General features: G+C 42.9%; 1 protein-coding gene across 2 annotated transcripts in view; it reads left to right on the top strand.

The window, feature by feature from the left end:
• Positions 1 to 12,461, top strand: part of LOC137274701 (translation factor Guf1, mitochondrial-like) — a 73,797-nt gene that overhangs the window by 45,408 nt on the left and 15,928 nt on the right. For both annotated transcript variants that reach the window (XM_067808049.1, XM_067808050.1), the window contains exons 9-13: positions 270 to 360; positions 4,804 to 4,933; positions 7,335 to 7,444; positions 10,214 to 10,341; positions 11,173 to 11,243. In XM_067808049.1, coding sequence (XP_067664150.1) covers positions 270 to 360; positions 4,804 to 4,933; positions 7,335 to 7,444; positions 10,214 to 10,341; positions 11,173 to 11,243 — 530 coding nt within the window. The remainder of the gene's footprint in view (positions 1 to 269; positions 361 to 4,803; positions 4,934 to 7,334; positions 7,445 to 10,213; positions 10,342 to 11,172; positions 11,244 to 12,461) is intronic.

Here is a 12,461-nt window from a genome sequence, read left to right as displayed (position 1 = left end):
GTAATACTGTCATCATCTCTATGTCAGTTGTCGGTGTCTGTATTAGTGTGTCATCGTGTCTATGATAGTGTGATAGTGTGTCATCATCTCTGTTACTGTGTCATCATATCTGTATCAGTGTGTCATCATATCTGTATTAAAGTGTCATCACATGTATGTCATCATCTCTGTTAGTGTGTCATGTCTACATTGCAGTTACTATTGAGATAGTATGAAGTATTGGGAGTGTTCTGTACTGTATTGACATGAGATGTCTTCTTCATCCACAGGAGACAAGATCAAGTCCTGTCATGGCCAGAAGATATATGAAGTCCAAGATGTTGGAATAATGCACCCCATGGAGGTCCCCACATCAGCTCTGTGAGTGCTGTAGGTTAGATGTCAGTGAAGCATCTGCTACTGCTTATATATCTGTGAAGCAATTGTGGAAGTCTATGTCTGTGAGGTACCTGTTGTAGTATTTATGCCTGTGAAGCGCTTGTAGCATATATGTCACTGAAGTACCTTCTGTAGCTTTCATGTCTGTTTGCAGATATATGCTATTTGTCTATGAAGCACCAGCTGTACTGTATGTGTCTCTGAAATACCTTTGAGGTACCTGCTGTAGCTTTCATGTCTGTGAAGTACCTGTTGTGTATATGTCTATGAACCACCTACTGTATCTTATATACCTGTGAGGCACCCGCTGTGCTTATATATCTGTGAAGCATCTGTAGCTTATATGTCTGTGAGGCACCTGCTGTATCTCATATATCTGTGAGGCACCTGCTGTAGCTTATATATCTGTGGAACACCAGCTTTAGTGTTTATCCCTCTGAAGCATCTGCTGTAGCTTATATGTCTGTGAAGCATCCGCTGTAGCTTTATATCTGTGGAGCATCTGCTGTAGCTTTATATCTGTGGAGCATCTGCTGTAGCTTATATGTCTGTGAAGCATCTGCTGTAGCTTTATATCTGTGGAGCATCTGCTGTAGCTTATATGTCTGTAAAGCATCTTCTGTAGCTGATATATCTGTGAAGCATTTCTGTAGCTATATATCTGTCAGGCACCTGCTGTAGGTTATATATCTGTGGAACACCTGCTTTAGTGTTTATCCCTCTGAAGCATCTGCTGTAGCTTATATATCTATGGAGCATCTGCTGTAGCTTATATATCTGTGGAACACCTGCTTTAGTGTTTATCCCTCTGAAGCATCTGCTGTAGCTTATATATCTATGGAGCATCTGCTGTAGTTTTATATCTGTCAGGCACCTGCTGTAGCTTATATGTCTGTGAAGCATCTGCTGTAGCTTATATATCTGTGAAGCATCTTCTGTAGCTTTATATCTGTCAGGCACCTGCTGTACCTTATATATCTGTGGAGCATCTCCTGTAGCTTTATATCTGTCAGGCACCTGCTGTAGCTTATATATCTGTGAAGCATCTGCTGTAGCTTTATATCTGTCAGGCACCTGCTGTAGCTTATATGTCTGTGAAGCATCTGCTGAAGGTTATATGTCTGTCAGGCACCTGCTGTAGCTTATATATCTATGGAGCATCTGCTGTAGCTTATATATCTGCGGAACACCTGCTTTAGTGTTTTTCCCTCTGAAGCATCTGCTGTAGCTTATATATCTGTGAAGCATCTGCTGTAGCTTTATATCTGTCAGGCACCTGCTGTAGCTTGTATATCTGTAAAGCATCTGCTGTAGCTTTATATCTGTCAGGCACCTGCTGTAGCTTATATATCTGTGAAGCATCTGCTGAAGGTTATATGTCTGTGAAGCATCTGCTGTAGCTTATATCTCTATGGAGCATCTGCTGTAGCTTATATATCTGTGGAACACCTGCTTTAGTGTTTTTCCCTCTGAAGCATCTGCTGTAACTTATATATCTGTGGAGCATCTGCTGTACCTTCTATATCCGTGAAGCATCTGCTGTAGCTTATATATCTGTGGAACACCTGCTTTAGTGTTTATCCCTCTGAAGCATCTGCTGTAGCTTGTATATCTGTGAAGCATCCGCTGTAGCTTTATATCTGTCAGGCACCTGCTGTAGCTTATATGTCTGTGAAGCATCTGCTGTAGCTTCTATATCTGTGAAGCATCCGCTGTAACTTTATATCTGTCAGGCACCTGCTGTAGCTTATATGTCTGTGAAGCATCTGCTGAAGGTTATATGTCTGTCAGGCACCTGCTGTAGCTTATATATCTATGGAGCATCTGCTGTAGCTTATATATCTGCGGAACACCTGCTTTAGTGTTTTTCCCTCTGAAGCATCTGCTGTAGCTTATATATCTGTGAAGCATCTGCTGTAGCTTTATATCTGTCAGGCACCTGCTGTAGCTTGTATATCTGTAAAGCATCTGCTGTAGCTTTATATCTGTCAGGCACCTGCTGTAGCTTATATATCTGTGAAGCATCTGCTGAAGGTTATATGTCTGTGAAGCATCTGCTGTAGCTTATATCTCTATGGAGCATCTGCTGTAGCTTATATATCTGTGGAACACCTGCTTTAGTGTTTTTCCCTCTGAAGCATCTGCTGTAACTTATATATCTGTGGAGCATCTGCTGTACCTTCTATATCCGTGAAGCATCTGCTGTAGCTTATATATCTGTGGAACACCTGCTTTAGTGTTTATCCCTCTGAAGCATCTGCTGTAGCTTATATATCTGTGAAGCATCCGCTGTAGCTTTATATCTGTCAGGCACCTGCTGTAGCTTATATGTCTGTGAAGCATCTGCTGTAGCTTCTATATCTGTGAAGCATCCGCTGTAACTTTATATCTGTCAGGCACCTGCTGTAGCTTATATATCTGTGGAACACCTGCTTTAGTGTTTATCCCTCTGAAGCATCTGCTGTAGCTTATATATCTGTGAAGCATCTGCTGTAGCTTTATATCTGTCAGGCACCTGCTGTAGCTTATATATCTGTGGAGCATCTGCTGTAGCTTGTATGTCTGTGAAGCATCTGCTGAAGGTTATATGTCTGTGAGGCACCTGCTGTAGCTTATATATCTGTGGAGCATCTGCTGTAGCTTATATATCTGTGAAGCATCTGCTGTAGCTTATATGTCTGTGAAGCATCTGCTGTAGGTTATATGTCTGTGAGGCACCTGCTGTAGCTTATATGTCTGTGAAGCATCTGCTGAAGGTTATATGTCTGTGAGGCACCTGCTGTAGCTTGATTATAATGACTTTGTTGTTGGTTGTGTGCCACAGCTACAGGCATCAATTGGTGATGATGACTGGGTTGAAGCACTCAAGCCTGGTGACTGTCACATACTGTAAAATCATTTATTTTCGCACGGCTTAATTTTCGTGGAAAGAGAAAAATTGACGAATTCACGCGGTTTAATTTTCGCGCATCATCAAAGTACAGAAATCACGAGAGTATAACACAGATAACTGCAAACTGTAAAGAAAACACTGACCCTAGCTGTCATCCACGCTCGGCCAATCAGTTACTCAGAAAGCTCTGTGCACGTGTACCAGTATTGTCAAACCACTACATGCGCAATGGATTATCCAGACCTACGACAACATATCCAAGAGGAAGGATTTAATCCAAAGCGGATTGCGCCAAGCTGGACTTTCGGACAAATTCACTAGTAGCAGGTGACCTGACTTTTTTAAGTTAGTAAAGTCATGTGTATCGTGTCAATCAGAGACACTGAAAATGACGTGTTGAATCAACTATTTAATTTGTTTTTATGTATCTTTTTGTTTCACTGAGTCATGAACGAATGAAGTGTACTTGTAGTCAAATCCCTAGCAATACAAAACTAAAACTCAAAGCTCTTTGTTTGTTTTTATTTTCACAATTTATCATAATTATTCGCGGAGGTTTTATTTTCGCGGATAATGTTTTTGCTGTTTTTGCTATATCTGTGGAGCATCTGCTGTAGCTTATATATCTGTGAAGCATCTGCTGTAGCTTATATGTCTGTGAAGCATCTGCTGTAGGTTATATGTCTGTGAGGCACCTGCTGTAGCTTATATGTCTGTGAAGCATCTGCTGAAGGTTATATGTCTGTGAGGCACCTGCTGTAGCTTGATTATAATGACTTTGTTGTTGGTTGTGTGCCACAGTTACAGGCATCAATTGGTGATGATGACTGGGTTGAAGCACTCAAGCCTGGTGACTGTCACATACTGTAAAATCATTTATTTTCGCACGGCTTAATTTTCGTGGAAAGAGAAAAATTGACGAATTCACGCGGTTTAATTTTCGCGCATCATCAAAGTACAGAAATCACGAGACGTATAACACAGATAACTGCAAACTGTAAAGAAAACACTGATCCTAGCTGTCATCCACGCTCGGCCAATCAGTTACTCAGAAAGCTCTGTGCACGTGTACCAGTATTGTCAAACCACTACATGCGCAATGGATTATCCAGACCTACGACAACATATCCAAGAGGAAGGATTTAATCCAAAGCGGATTGCGCCAAGCTGGACTTTCGGACAAATTCACTAGTAGCAGGTGACCTGACTTTTTTAAGTTAGTAAAGTCATGTGTATCGTGTCAATCAGAGACATTGAAAATGACGTGTTGAATCAACTATTTAATTTGTTTTTATGTATCTTTTTGTTTCACTGAGTCATGAATGAATGAAGTGTACTTGTAGTCAAATCCCTAGCAATACAAAACTAAAACTCAAAGCTCTTTGTTTGTTTTTATTTTCACAATTTATCATAATTATTCGCGGAGGTTTAATTTTCGCGGATAATGTTTTTGCGCGTGAAACGCGAAAATTAAAACCTCGCGAATAATAATGATTTTACAGTAACCTGAAACAATGCCAGATCTGTTGCAGGTATGCGGGCCAGGTGGGCTTTGTCATGGCCAACATACGGAACACAAAGGAGGCCCAGATTGGCGACACTTTCCACCTCGTTGACTGTCCTGTCACCCCACTGCCTGGCTTCAGACCAGCTCGACCCATGGTAGGTAGTATTGAGTCTGGCTGTTAACATGCTCGCTTCATGGTAGGTAGGTAGGTAGTATTGTGCCTGGCTTCTAAATAGCTTGATTCATGGTAGGTAGTATCGAGTCTGGCTTTTATCCTGCTCGATTCATCGTAGGTAGTATTGAGTCTGGCTTTTAATCTGCTCAATTCATGGTAGATAGGTAGTATTAAGTCTGGCTTCTAACCAGCTCGACCTATGGTAGGTAGGTAGTATAGTACCTGGCTTCTAACCAGCTCGACCTATGGTAAGTAGTATTGAGTCAAGCTGTTAACATGCTCGCTTCATGGTAGGTAGGTAGGTAGGTAGGTAGGTAGTATTGTGCCTGGCTTCTAAACAGCTTGATTCATGGTAGGTAGTATCGAGTCTGGCTTTTATCCTGCTCGATTCATGGTAGGTAGGTAGTATTGTGCATGGCTTCTAAACAGCTTGATTCATGGTAGGTAGTATTGAGTCTGGCTTTTAACATGCTCGATTCATGGTAGGTAGGTAGTATTGTGCCTGGCTTCTAAATAGCTTGATTCATGGTAGGTAGTATCGAGTCTGGCTTTTATCCTGCTCGATTCAACGTAGGTAGTATTGAGTCTGGCTTTTAATCTGCTCGATTCATGGTAGATAGGTAGTATTGAGTCTGACTTCTAACCAGCTCGACCTATGGTAGGTAGGTAGTATAGTACCTGGCTTCTAACCAGCTCGACCTATGGTAGGTAGTATTGAGTCAAGCTGTTAACATGCTCGCTTCATGGTAGGTAGGTAGGTAGGTAGGTAGTATTGTGCCTGGCTTCTAAACAGCTTGATTCATGGTAGGTAGTATCGAGTCTGGCTTTTATCCTGCTCGATTCATGGTAGGTAGGTAGTATTGTGCATGGCTTCTAAACAGCTTGATTCATGGTAGGTAGTATTGAGTCTGGCTTTTAACATGCTCGATTCATGGTAGGTAGGTAGTATTGTGCCTGGCTTCTAAATAGCTTGATTCATGGTAGGTAGTATCGAGTCTGGCTTTTATCCTGCACGATTCATCGTAGGTAGTATTGAGTCTGGCTTTTAATCTGCTCGATTCATGGTAGATAGGTAGTATTGAGTCTGACTTCTAACCAGCTCGACCTATGGTAGGTAGGTAGTATAGTACCTGGCTTCTAACCAGCTTGACCTATGGTAGGTAGTATTGAGTCTGGTTGTTAACATGCTTGCTTCATGGTAGGTAGGTAGGTAGTATTGTGCCTGGCTTCTAAACAGCTTGATTCATGGTAGGTAGTATCGAGTCTGGCTTTTATCCTGCTCGATTCATGGTAGGTAGGTAGTATTGTGCCTGGCTTCTAAACAGCTTGATTCATGGTAGGTAGTATTGAGTCTGGCTTTTAACATGCTCGATTCATGGTAGGTAGGTAGTATTGTGCCTGGCTTCTAAATAGCTTGATTCATGGTAGGTAGTATCGAGTCTGGCTTTTATCCTGCTCGATTCAACGTAGGTAGTATTGAGTCTGGCTTTTAATCTGCTCGATTCATGGTAGATAGGTAGTATTGAGTCTGACTTCTAACCAGCTCGACCTATGGTAGGTAGGTAGTATAGTACCTGGCTTCTAACCAGCTCGACCTATGGTAGGTAGTATTGAGTCTGGTTGTTAACATGCTTGCTTCATGGTAGGTAGGTAGGTAGGTAGGTAGGTAGGTAGTATTGTGCCTAGCTTCTAAACAGCTTGATTCATGGTAGGTAGTATCGAGTCTGGCTTTTATCCTGCTCGATTCATCGTAGGTTGTATTGAGTCTGGCTTTTAATCTGCTCGATTCATGGTAGATAGGTAGTATTGAGTCTGGCTTCTAACCAGCTCGACCTATGGTAGGTAGGTAGTATAGTACCTGGCTTCTTACCAGCTCGTCCTATGGTAGGTAGTATTGAGTCTGGCTTCTAACCAGCCAGTCCCATGTTATATTCCGTTTGGCTCACAGCTCACTATTTGTTAGGGAGGAGTGCAGAGAAAGGAACAGCCAGGTGTGCAAGAAAGCAAGGAGACAGTACAGCACAGGTTAATGAATAAATAACCTTCTCGGCACTTGTGCACATGCTTCTTGACCCATGATCGGTAGGTAGTATGGATCCTGGCTTCTAACCACCTTGATACATGGTAGATAGGTAGTATTGAGCCTGGCTTCTAACCAGCTTGATACATGGTAGATAGGTAGTACTGAGCCTGGCTTCTAACCAGCTTGATACATGGTAGATAGGTAGTATTGAGCCTGGCTTCTAAGCAGCTTGAACTATGATAGGTTAGTAGCATTGGCCCTGGCTTGTAACCTGCTTTGAAATGGTTTTCATTCACTTTGACGGATAGGTGTACACTAGAGTGTATCCCAGTGACCAGTTACAGTACATTGATTACAGGTGTATGCAGGAGTGTATCCCAGTGACCAATCTGAATATAGTGCTCTGCGGAACTCAATAGAGAGGCTGACACTTAATGACTCCAGTGTCTCCATCAACATTGACAGCAGGTGAGTTAAGCTGACGTCTTTCAACATTGACAGCAGGTGTCTGTCTGGAAGACATTGTCTGAGACTTGAATCGTGTTCAGTTGTGAGTTGAAGGTCATCTGTTATCTGTGTGTTCCAGACTGGGTGAGATCATGTGTCAGTTTCAGTGTGGTGGTAGTGGTGAAGGATGTGTCTGTTTCAGTGTAGTAGTGGTGAATGATGTGTCTGTTTCAGTATGGTAAGTGATGGAGGATGTATCTGTTTCAGTGTTATAGTGGTGGAGGATGTGTCTGTTTCAGTGTTATAGTGGTGGAGGATGTGTCTGTTTCAGTATGGTAGTGGTGGAGGATGTGTCTGTTTCAGTGTTATAGTGGTGGAGGATGTGTCTGTTTCAGTGTTATAGTGGTGGAGGATGTGTCTGTTTCAGTGTTATAGTGGTGGAGGATGTGTCTGTTTCAGTATGGAAGTGGTGGAGGATGTGTCTGTTTCAGTGTTATAGTGGTGGAGGAAGTGTCAGTTTCAGTGTTATAGTGGTGGAGGATGTATCTGTTTCAGTGTTATAGTGGTGGAGGATGTGTCTGTTTCAGTGTTATAGTGGTGGAGGATGTGTCTGTTTCAGTGTGGAAGTGGTGGAGGATGTGTCTGTTTCAGTGTTATAGTGGTGGAGGATGTGTCTGTTTCAGTGTTATAGTGGTGGAGGATGTGTCAGTTTCAGTGTTATAGTGGTGGAGGATGTGTCAGTTTCAGTGTTATAGTGGTGGAGGATGTGTCTGTTTCAGTGTTATAGTGGTGGAGGATGTGTCTGTTTCAGTGTTATAGTGGTGGAGGATGTGTCTGTTTCAGTATGGTAGTGGTGGAGGATGTGTCTGTTTCAGTGTTATAGTGGTGGAGGATGTGTCTGTTTCAGTGTTATAGTGGTGGAGGATGTGTCTGTTTCAGTATGGTAGTGGTGGAGGATGTGTCTGTTTCAGTGTTATAGTGGTGGAGGATGTGTCTGTTTCAGTGTTATAGTGGTGGAGGATGTGTCTGTTTCAGTATGGAAGTGGTGGAGGATGTATCTGTTTCAGTGTTATAGTGGTGGAGGAAGTGTCAGTTTCAGTGTTATAGTGGTGGAGGATGTGTCTGTTTCAGTGTTATAGTGGTGGAGGATGTGTCAGTTTCAGTGTTATAGTGGTGGAGGATGTGTCTGTTTCAGTGTTATAGTGGTGGAGGATGTGTCTGTTTCAGTGTTATAGTGGTGGAGGATGTGTCTGTTTCAGTGTTATAGTGGTGGAGGATGTGTCTGTTTCAGTATGGAAGTGGTGGAGGATGTGTCTGTTTCAGTGTTATAGTGGTGGAGGAAGTGTCTGTTTCAGTGTTATAGTGGTGGAGGATGTGTCTGTTTCAGTATGGTAGTGGTGGAGGATGTGTCTGTTTCAGTATGGTAGTGGTGGAGGATGTGTCTGTTTCAGTATGGTAGTGGTGGAGGATGTGTCTGTTTCAGTGTTATAGTGGTGGAGGATGTGTCTGTTTCAGTGTTATAGTGGTGGAGGATGTGTCTGTTTCAGTATGGTAGTGGTGGAGGATGTGTCAGTTTCAGTGTTATAGTGGTGGAGGATGTGTCTGTTTCAGTGTTATAGTGGTGGAGGAAGTGTCAGTTTCAGTGTTATAGTGGTGGAGGATGTATCTGTTTCAGTGTTATAGTGGTGGAGGATGTGTCTGTTTCAGTGTTATAGTGGTGGAGGATGTGTCTGTTTCAGTGTTATAGTGGTGGAGGATGTGTCTGTTTCAGTGTTATAGTGGTGGAGGATGTGTCTGTTTCAGTGTTATAGTGGTGGAGGATGTGTCAGTTTCAGTGTTATAGTGGTGGAGGATGTGTCTGTTTCAGTGTTATAGTGGTGGAGGATGTGTCTGTTTCAGTGTTATAGTGGTGGAGGATGTGTCTGTTTCAGTGTTATAGTGGTGGAGGATGTGTCTGTTTCAGTATGGAAGTGGTGGAGGATGTGTCTGTTTCAGTGTTATAGTGGTGGAGGAAGTGTCTGTTTCAGTGTTATAGTGGTGGAGTATGTGTCTGTTTCAGTATGGTAGTGGTGGAGGATGTGTCTGTTTCAGTATGGTAGTGGTGGAGGATGTGTCTGTTTCAGTGTTATAGTGGTGGAGGATGTGTCTGTTTCAGTATGGTAGTGGTGGAGGATGTGTCAGTTTCAGTGTTATAGTGGTGGAGGATGTGTCAGTTTCAGTGTTATAGTGGTGGAGGATGTGTCTGTTTCAGTGTTATAGTGGTGGAGGATGTGTCTGTTTCAGTGTTATAGTGGTGGTGGATGTGTCTGTTTCAGTATGGAAGTGGTGGAGGATGTGTCTGTTTCAGTGTTATAGTGGTGGAGGAAGTGTCAGTTTCAGTGTTATAGTGGTGGAGGATGTGTCTGTTTCAGTATGGTAGTGGTGGAGGATGTGTCTGTTTCAGTATGGTAGTGGTGGAGGATGTGTCTGTTTCAGTGTTATAGTGGTGGAGGATGTGTCTGTTTCAGTGTTACAGTGGTGGAGGATGTGTCTGTTTCAGTATGGTAGTGGTGGAGGATGTGTCAGTTTCAGTGTTATAGTGGTGGAGGATGTGTCTGTTTGAGTATGGTAGTGGTGGAGGATGTGTCTGTTTCAGTATGGTAGTGGTGGAGGATGTGTCTGTTTCAGTGTTATAGTGGTGGAGGATGTGTCTGTTTCAGTATGGTAGTGGTGGAGGAAGTGTCAGTTTCAGTATGGAAGTGGTGGAGGATTACATAGTTAGTTAAGGCTTGGCCTGATGAACTGTTTCAGTCCCGTACTGGGCCAGGGTTGGAGACTAGGCTTTCTTGGGTTGCTGCACATGGAGGTCTTCAACCAGAGACTTGAACAGGAATACAATGCCTCTATCATCGTCACTGCACCAAATGTTCCATACAAGGGTGAGGCTATAAGTTTTCAGTCTATGTCAGGTACAATTTGATAAGGCTCCATCAGGCTGGTAGTGTCTTGTAGCGTTCCATTTTAGACTGGTAGTGTCCTGCTCTTGTCTTGTAGCTTTCCATCTCAGACTGGTCGTGTCCTGCCCTACCTTGTAGCTTTCCATCTTAGACTGGTAGTGTCCTGCCCCTATCTTGTACCTTTCCATCTCAGACTGGGTGTGTCCTGCTCTTGTCTTGTAGCTTTCCACCTTAGACTGGGACTGGTAATTAGACTTTTGGCATAATTTTTACAGTTTTTACCAATTAATTAGGCCATTACACTTACTATGTGAAAATTTTGTTTTAGGAAAATGAATAAAGTGGATAAAATTTGACAGGGAAGTGTTTCATTATGCGCTCATGTAGGGGTTAAGAAATGGCCGCACACTCATAGAAATCGCTTAACCTTAGAATCACGCTCAGTCCAATTAATTTGTGAGGAATGAAAGTAACTTGTGTCACCTGACCAATAATTTATGCTGCATGGAGTTTCATTATGATTGCTGAAGTGTATTTCTGTCTAAAATATTCCTTTTGTGAAAACGTGCACTATATCAAAGTGTCCGGAAGATAAGTATTACACTTTTTGACATCCAGTATTATATTTTGGCCCGAAATAGGGTTGGCATGTCTGGTAGTGTCTTACTTCTTTCTTGTAGCATTCCATCTCAGGCTGTAGCATCCTATCCCAGGTAGTGTTCCACTCATCTTGTAATGTTCTGATGGTGTATTGTGTGTGATGATAGTTATGTCCTGTGCCCATCATGATCAGATGTCTACTCTATATTCCAGTGAAGATTTCTGGTGCCAAGAATATAAAAAAATATGGAGCCTCGGAAATAACACTGTTGAATCCTTGTCTGGTGAGTTAATCTTCAGTCCCCATAACTTATGTGCATGGTGAGTTGGATCTTCAGTACCCTGAAGACATCGAGTAAGTTGATCTTCAGTCCCGCAAACATGCCAGGTAGGTTAATCTTCAGTCCCTAGGACACACATTTCTACTGAGTTGATCTTCAGTTCCCCAAAAATACCAGGTAGGTTAGTCTTCATGCCTGGGGACACACATCCCTGTTGAGTTGATCTTATGTCCCCGGAACATAATGGGTAAGTTGATCAATCCTCAGTCCCCGAAACAAATATGCCAGTCCCCCCAAACATACCTGTTAAGTTGATCTTCAGTCTGCAGGTCATACATGCCTGGTAAGTTGATTTTCTATTCCCCCAAAATACTGGGTAAGTTGATCTTCAGTCCACAGGACACACATGATGGGTGAGTTGATCTTCAGTCATTAGGACATACCTGGTAAGTTGGTCTTCAGTACCCTCAACAAACATACCTGGTGAGTTGATCTACAGTCCCTCCAAACATACGAGCCTGGTGAGTTGATCTACAGTCCCTCCAAACATACGAGCCTGGTGAGTTGATCTACAGTCCCTCCAAACATACGAGCCTGGTGAGTTGATCTTCAGTCCCTCCAAACATACGAGCCTGGTGAGTTGATCTACAGTCCCTCCAAACATACGAGCCTGGTGAGTTGATCTTCAGTCCCTCCAAACATACGAGCCTGGTGAGTTGATCTACAGTCCCTCCAAACATACGAGCCTGGTGAGTTGATCTTCAGTCCCTCCAAACATACGAGCCTGGTGAGTTGATCTTCAGTCCCTCCAAACGTACATGACTGGTGAGTTGATCTTCAGTCCCTCCAAACGTACATGACTGGTGAGTTGATCTTCAGTCCCTCCAAACGTACATGACTGGTGAGTTGATCTTCAGTCCCTCCAAACGTACATGACTGGTGAGTTGATCTTCAGTACCCTGAACAAACATACCTGGTGTGTTGATCTTCAGTACTTCAGACATGCATGCCAGGTGAGTTGATGTTGAGTCCCCCAAATATACATGCATGATGAGTTATTCTTCAGTACCCTGTACATATGGGTAAGTCGATCTTCAGTACCCTGTACATATGGGTAAGTCGATCTTCAGTACCCTGTACATATGGGTAAGTCGATCTTCAGTCCCCAGGACATACCAAGTGAGTTGATTTTCAGTCCTTCAGCCATACCTTTTGAGTTGA

The sequence above is a fragment of the Haliotis asinina genome, chromosome 2 (assembly GCF_037392515.1).
Source record: "Haliotis asinina isolate JCU_RB_2024 chromosome 2, JCU_Hal_asi_v2, whole genome shotgun sequence".
NCBI classification, from domain to species: Eukaryota; Metazoa; Mollusca; class Gastropoda; order Lepetellida; family Haliotidae; genus Haliotis; species Haliotis asinina.
This window is presented reverse-complemented; position numbering and strand designations above follow the sequence as displayed.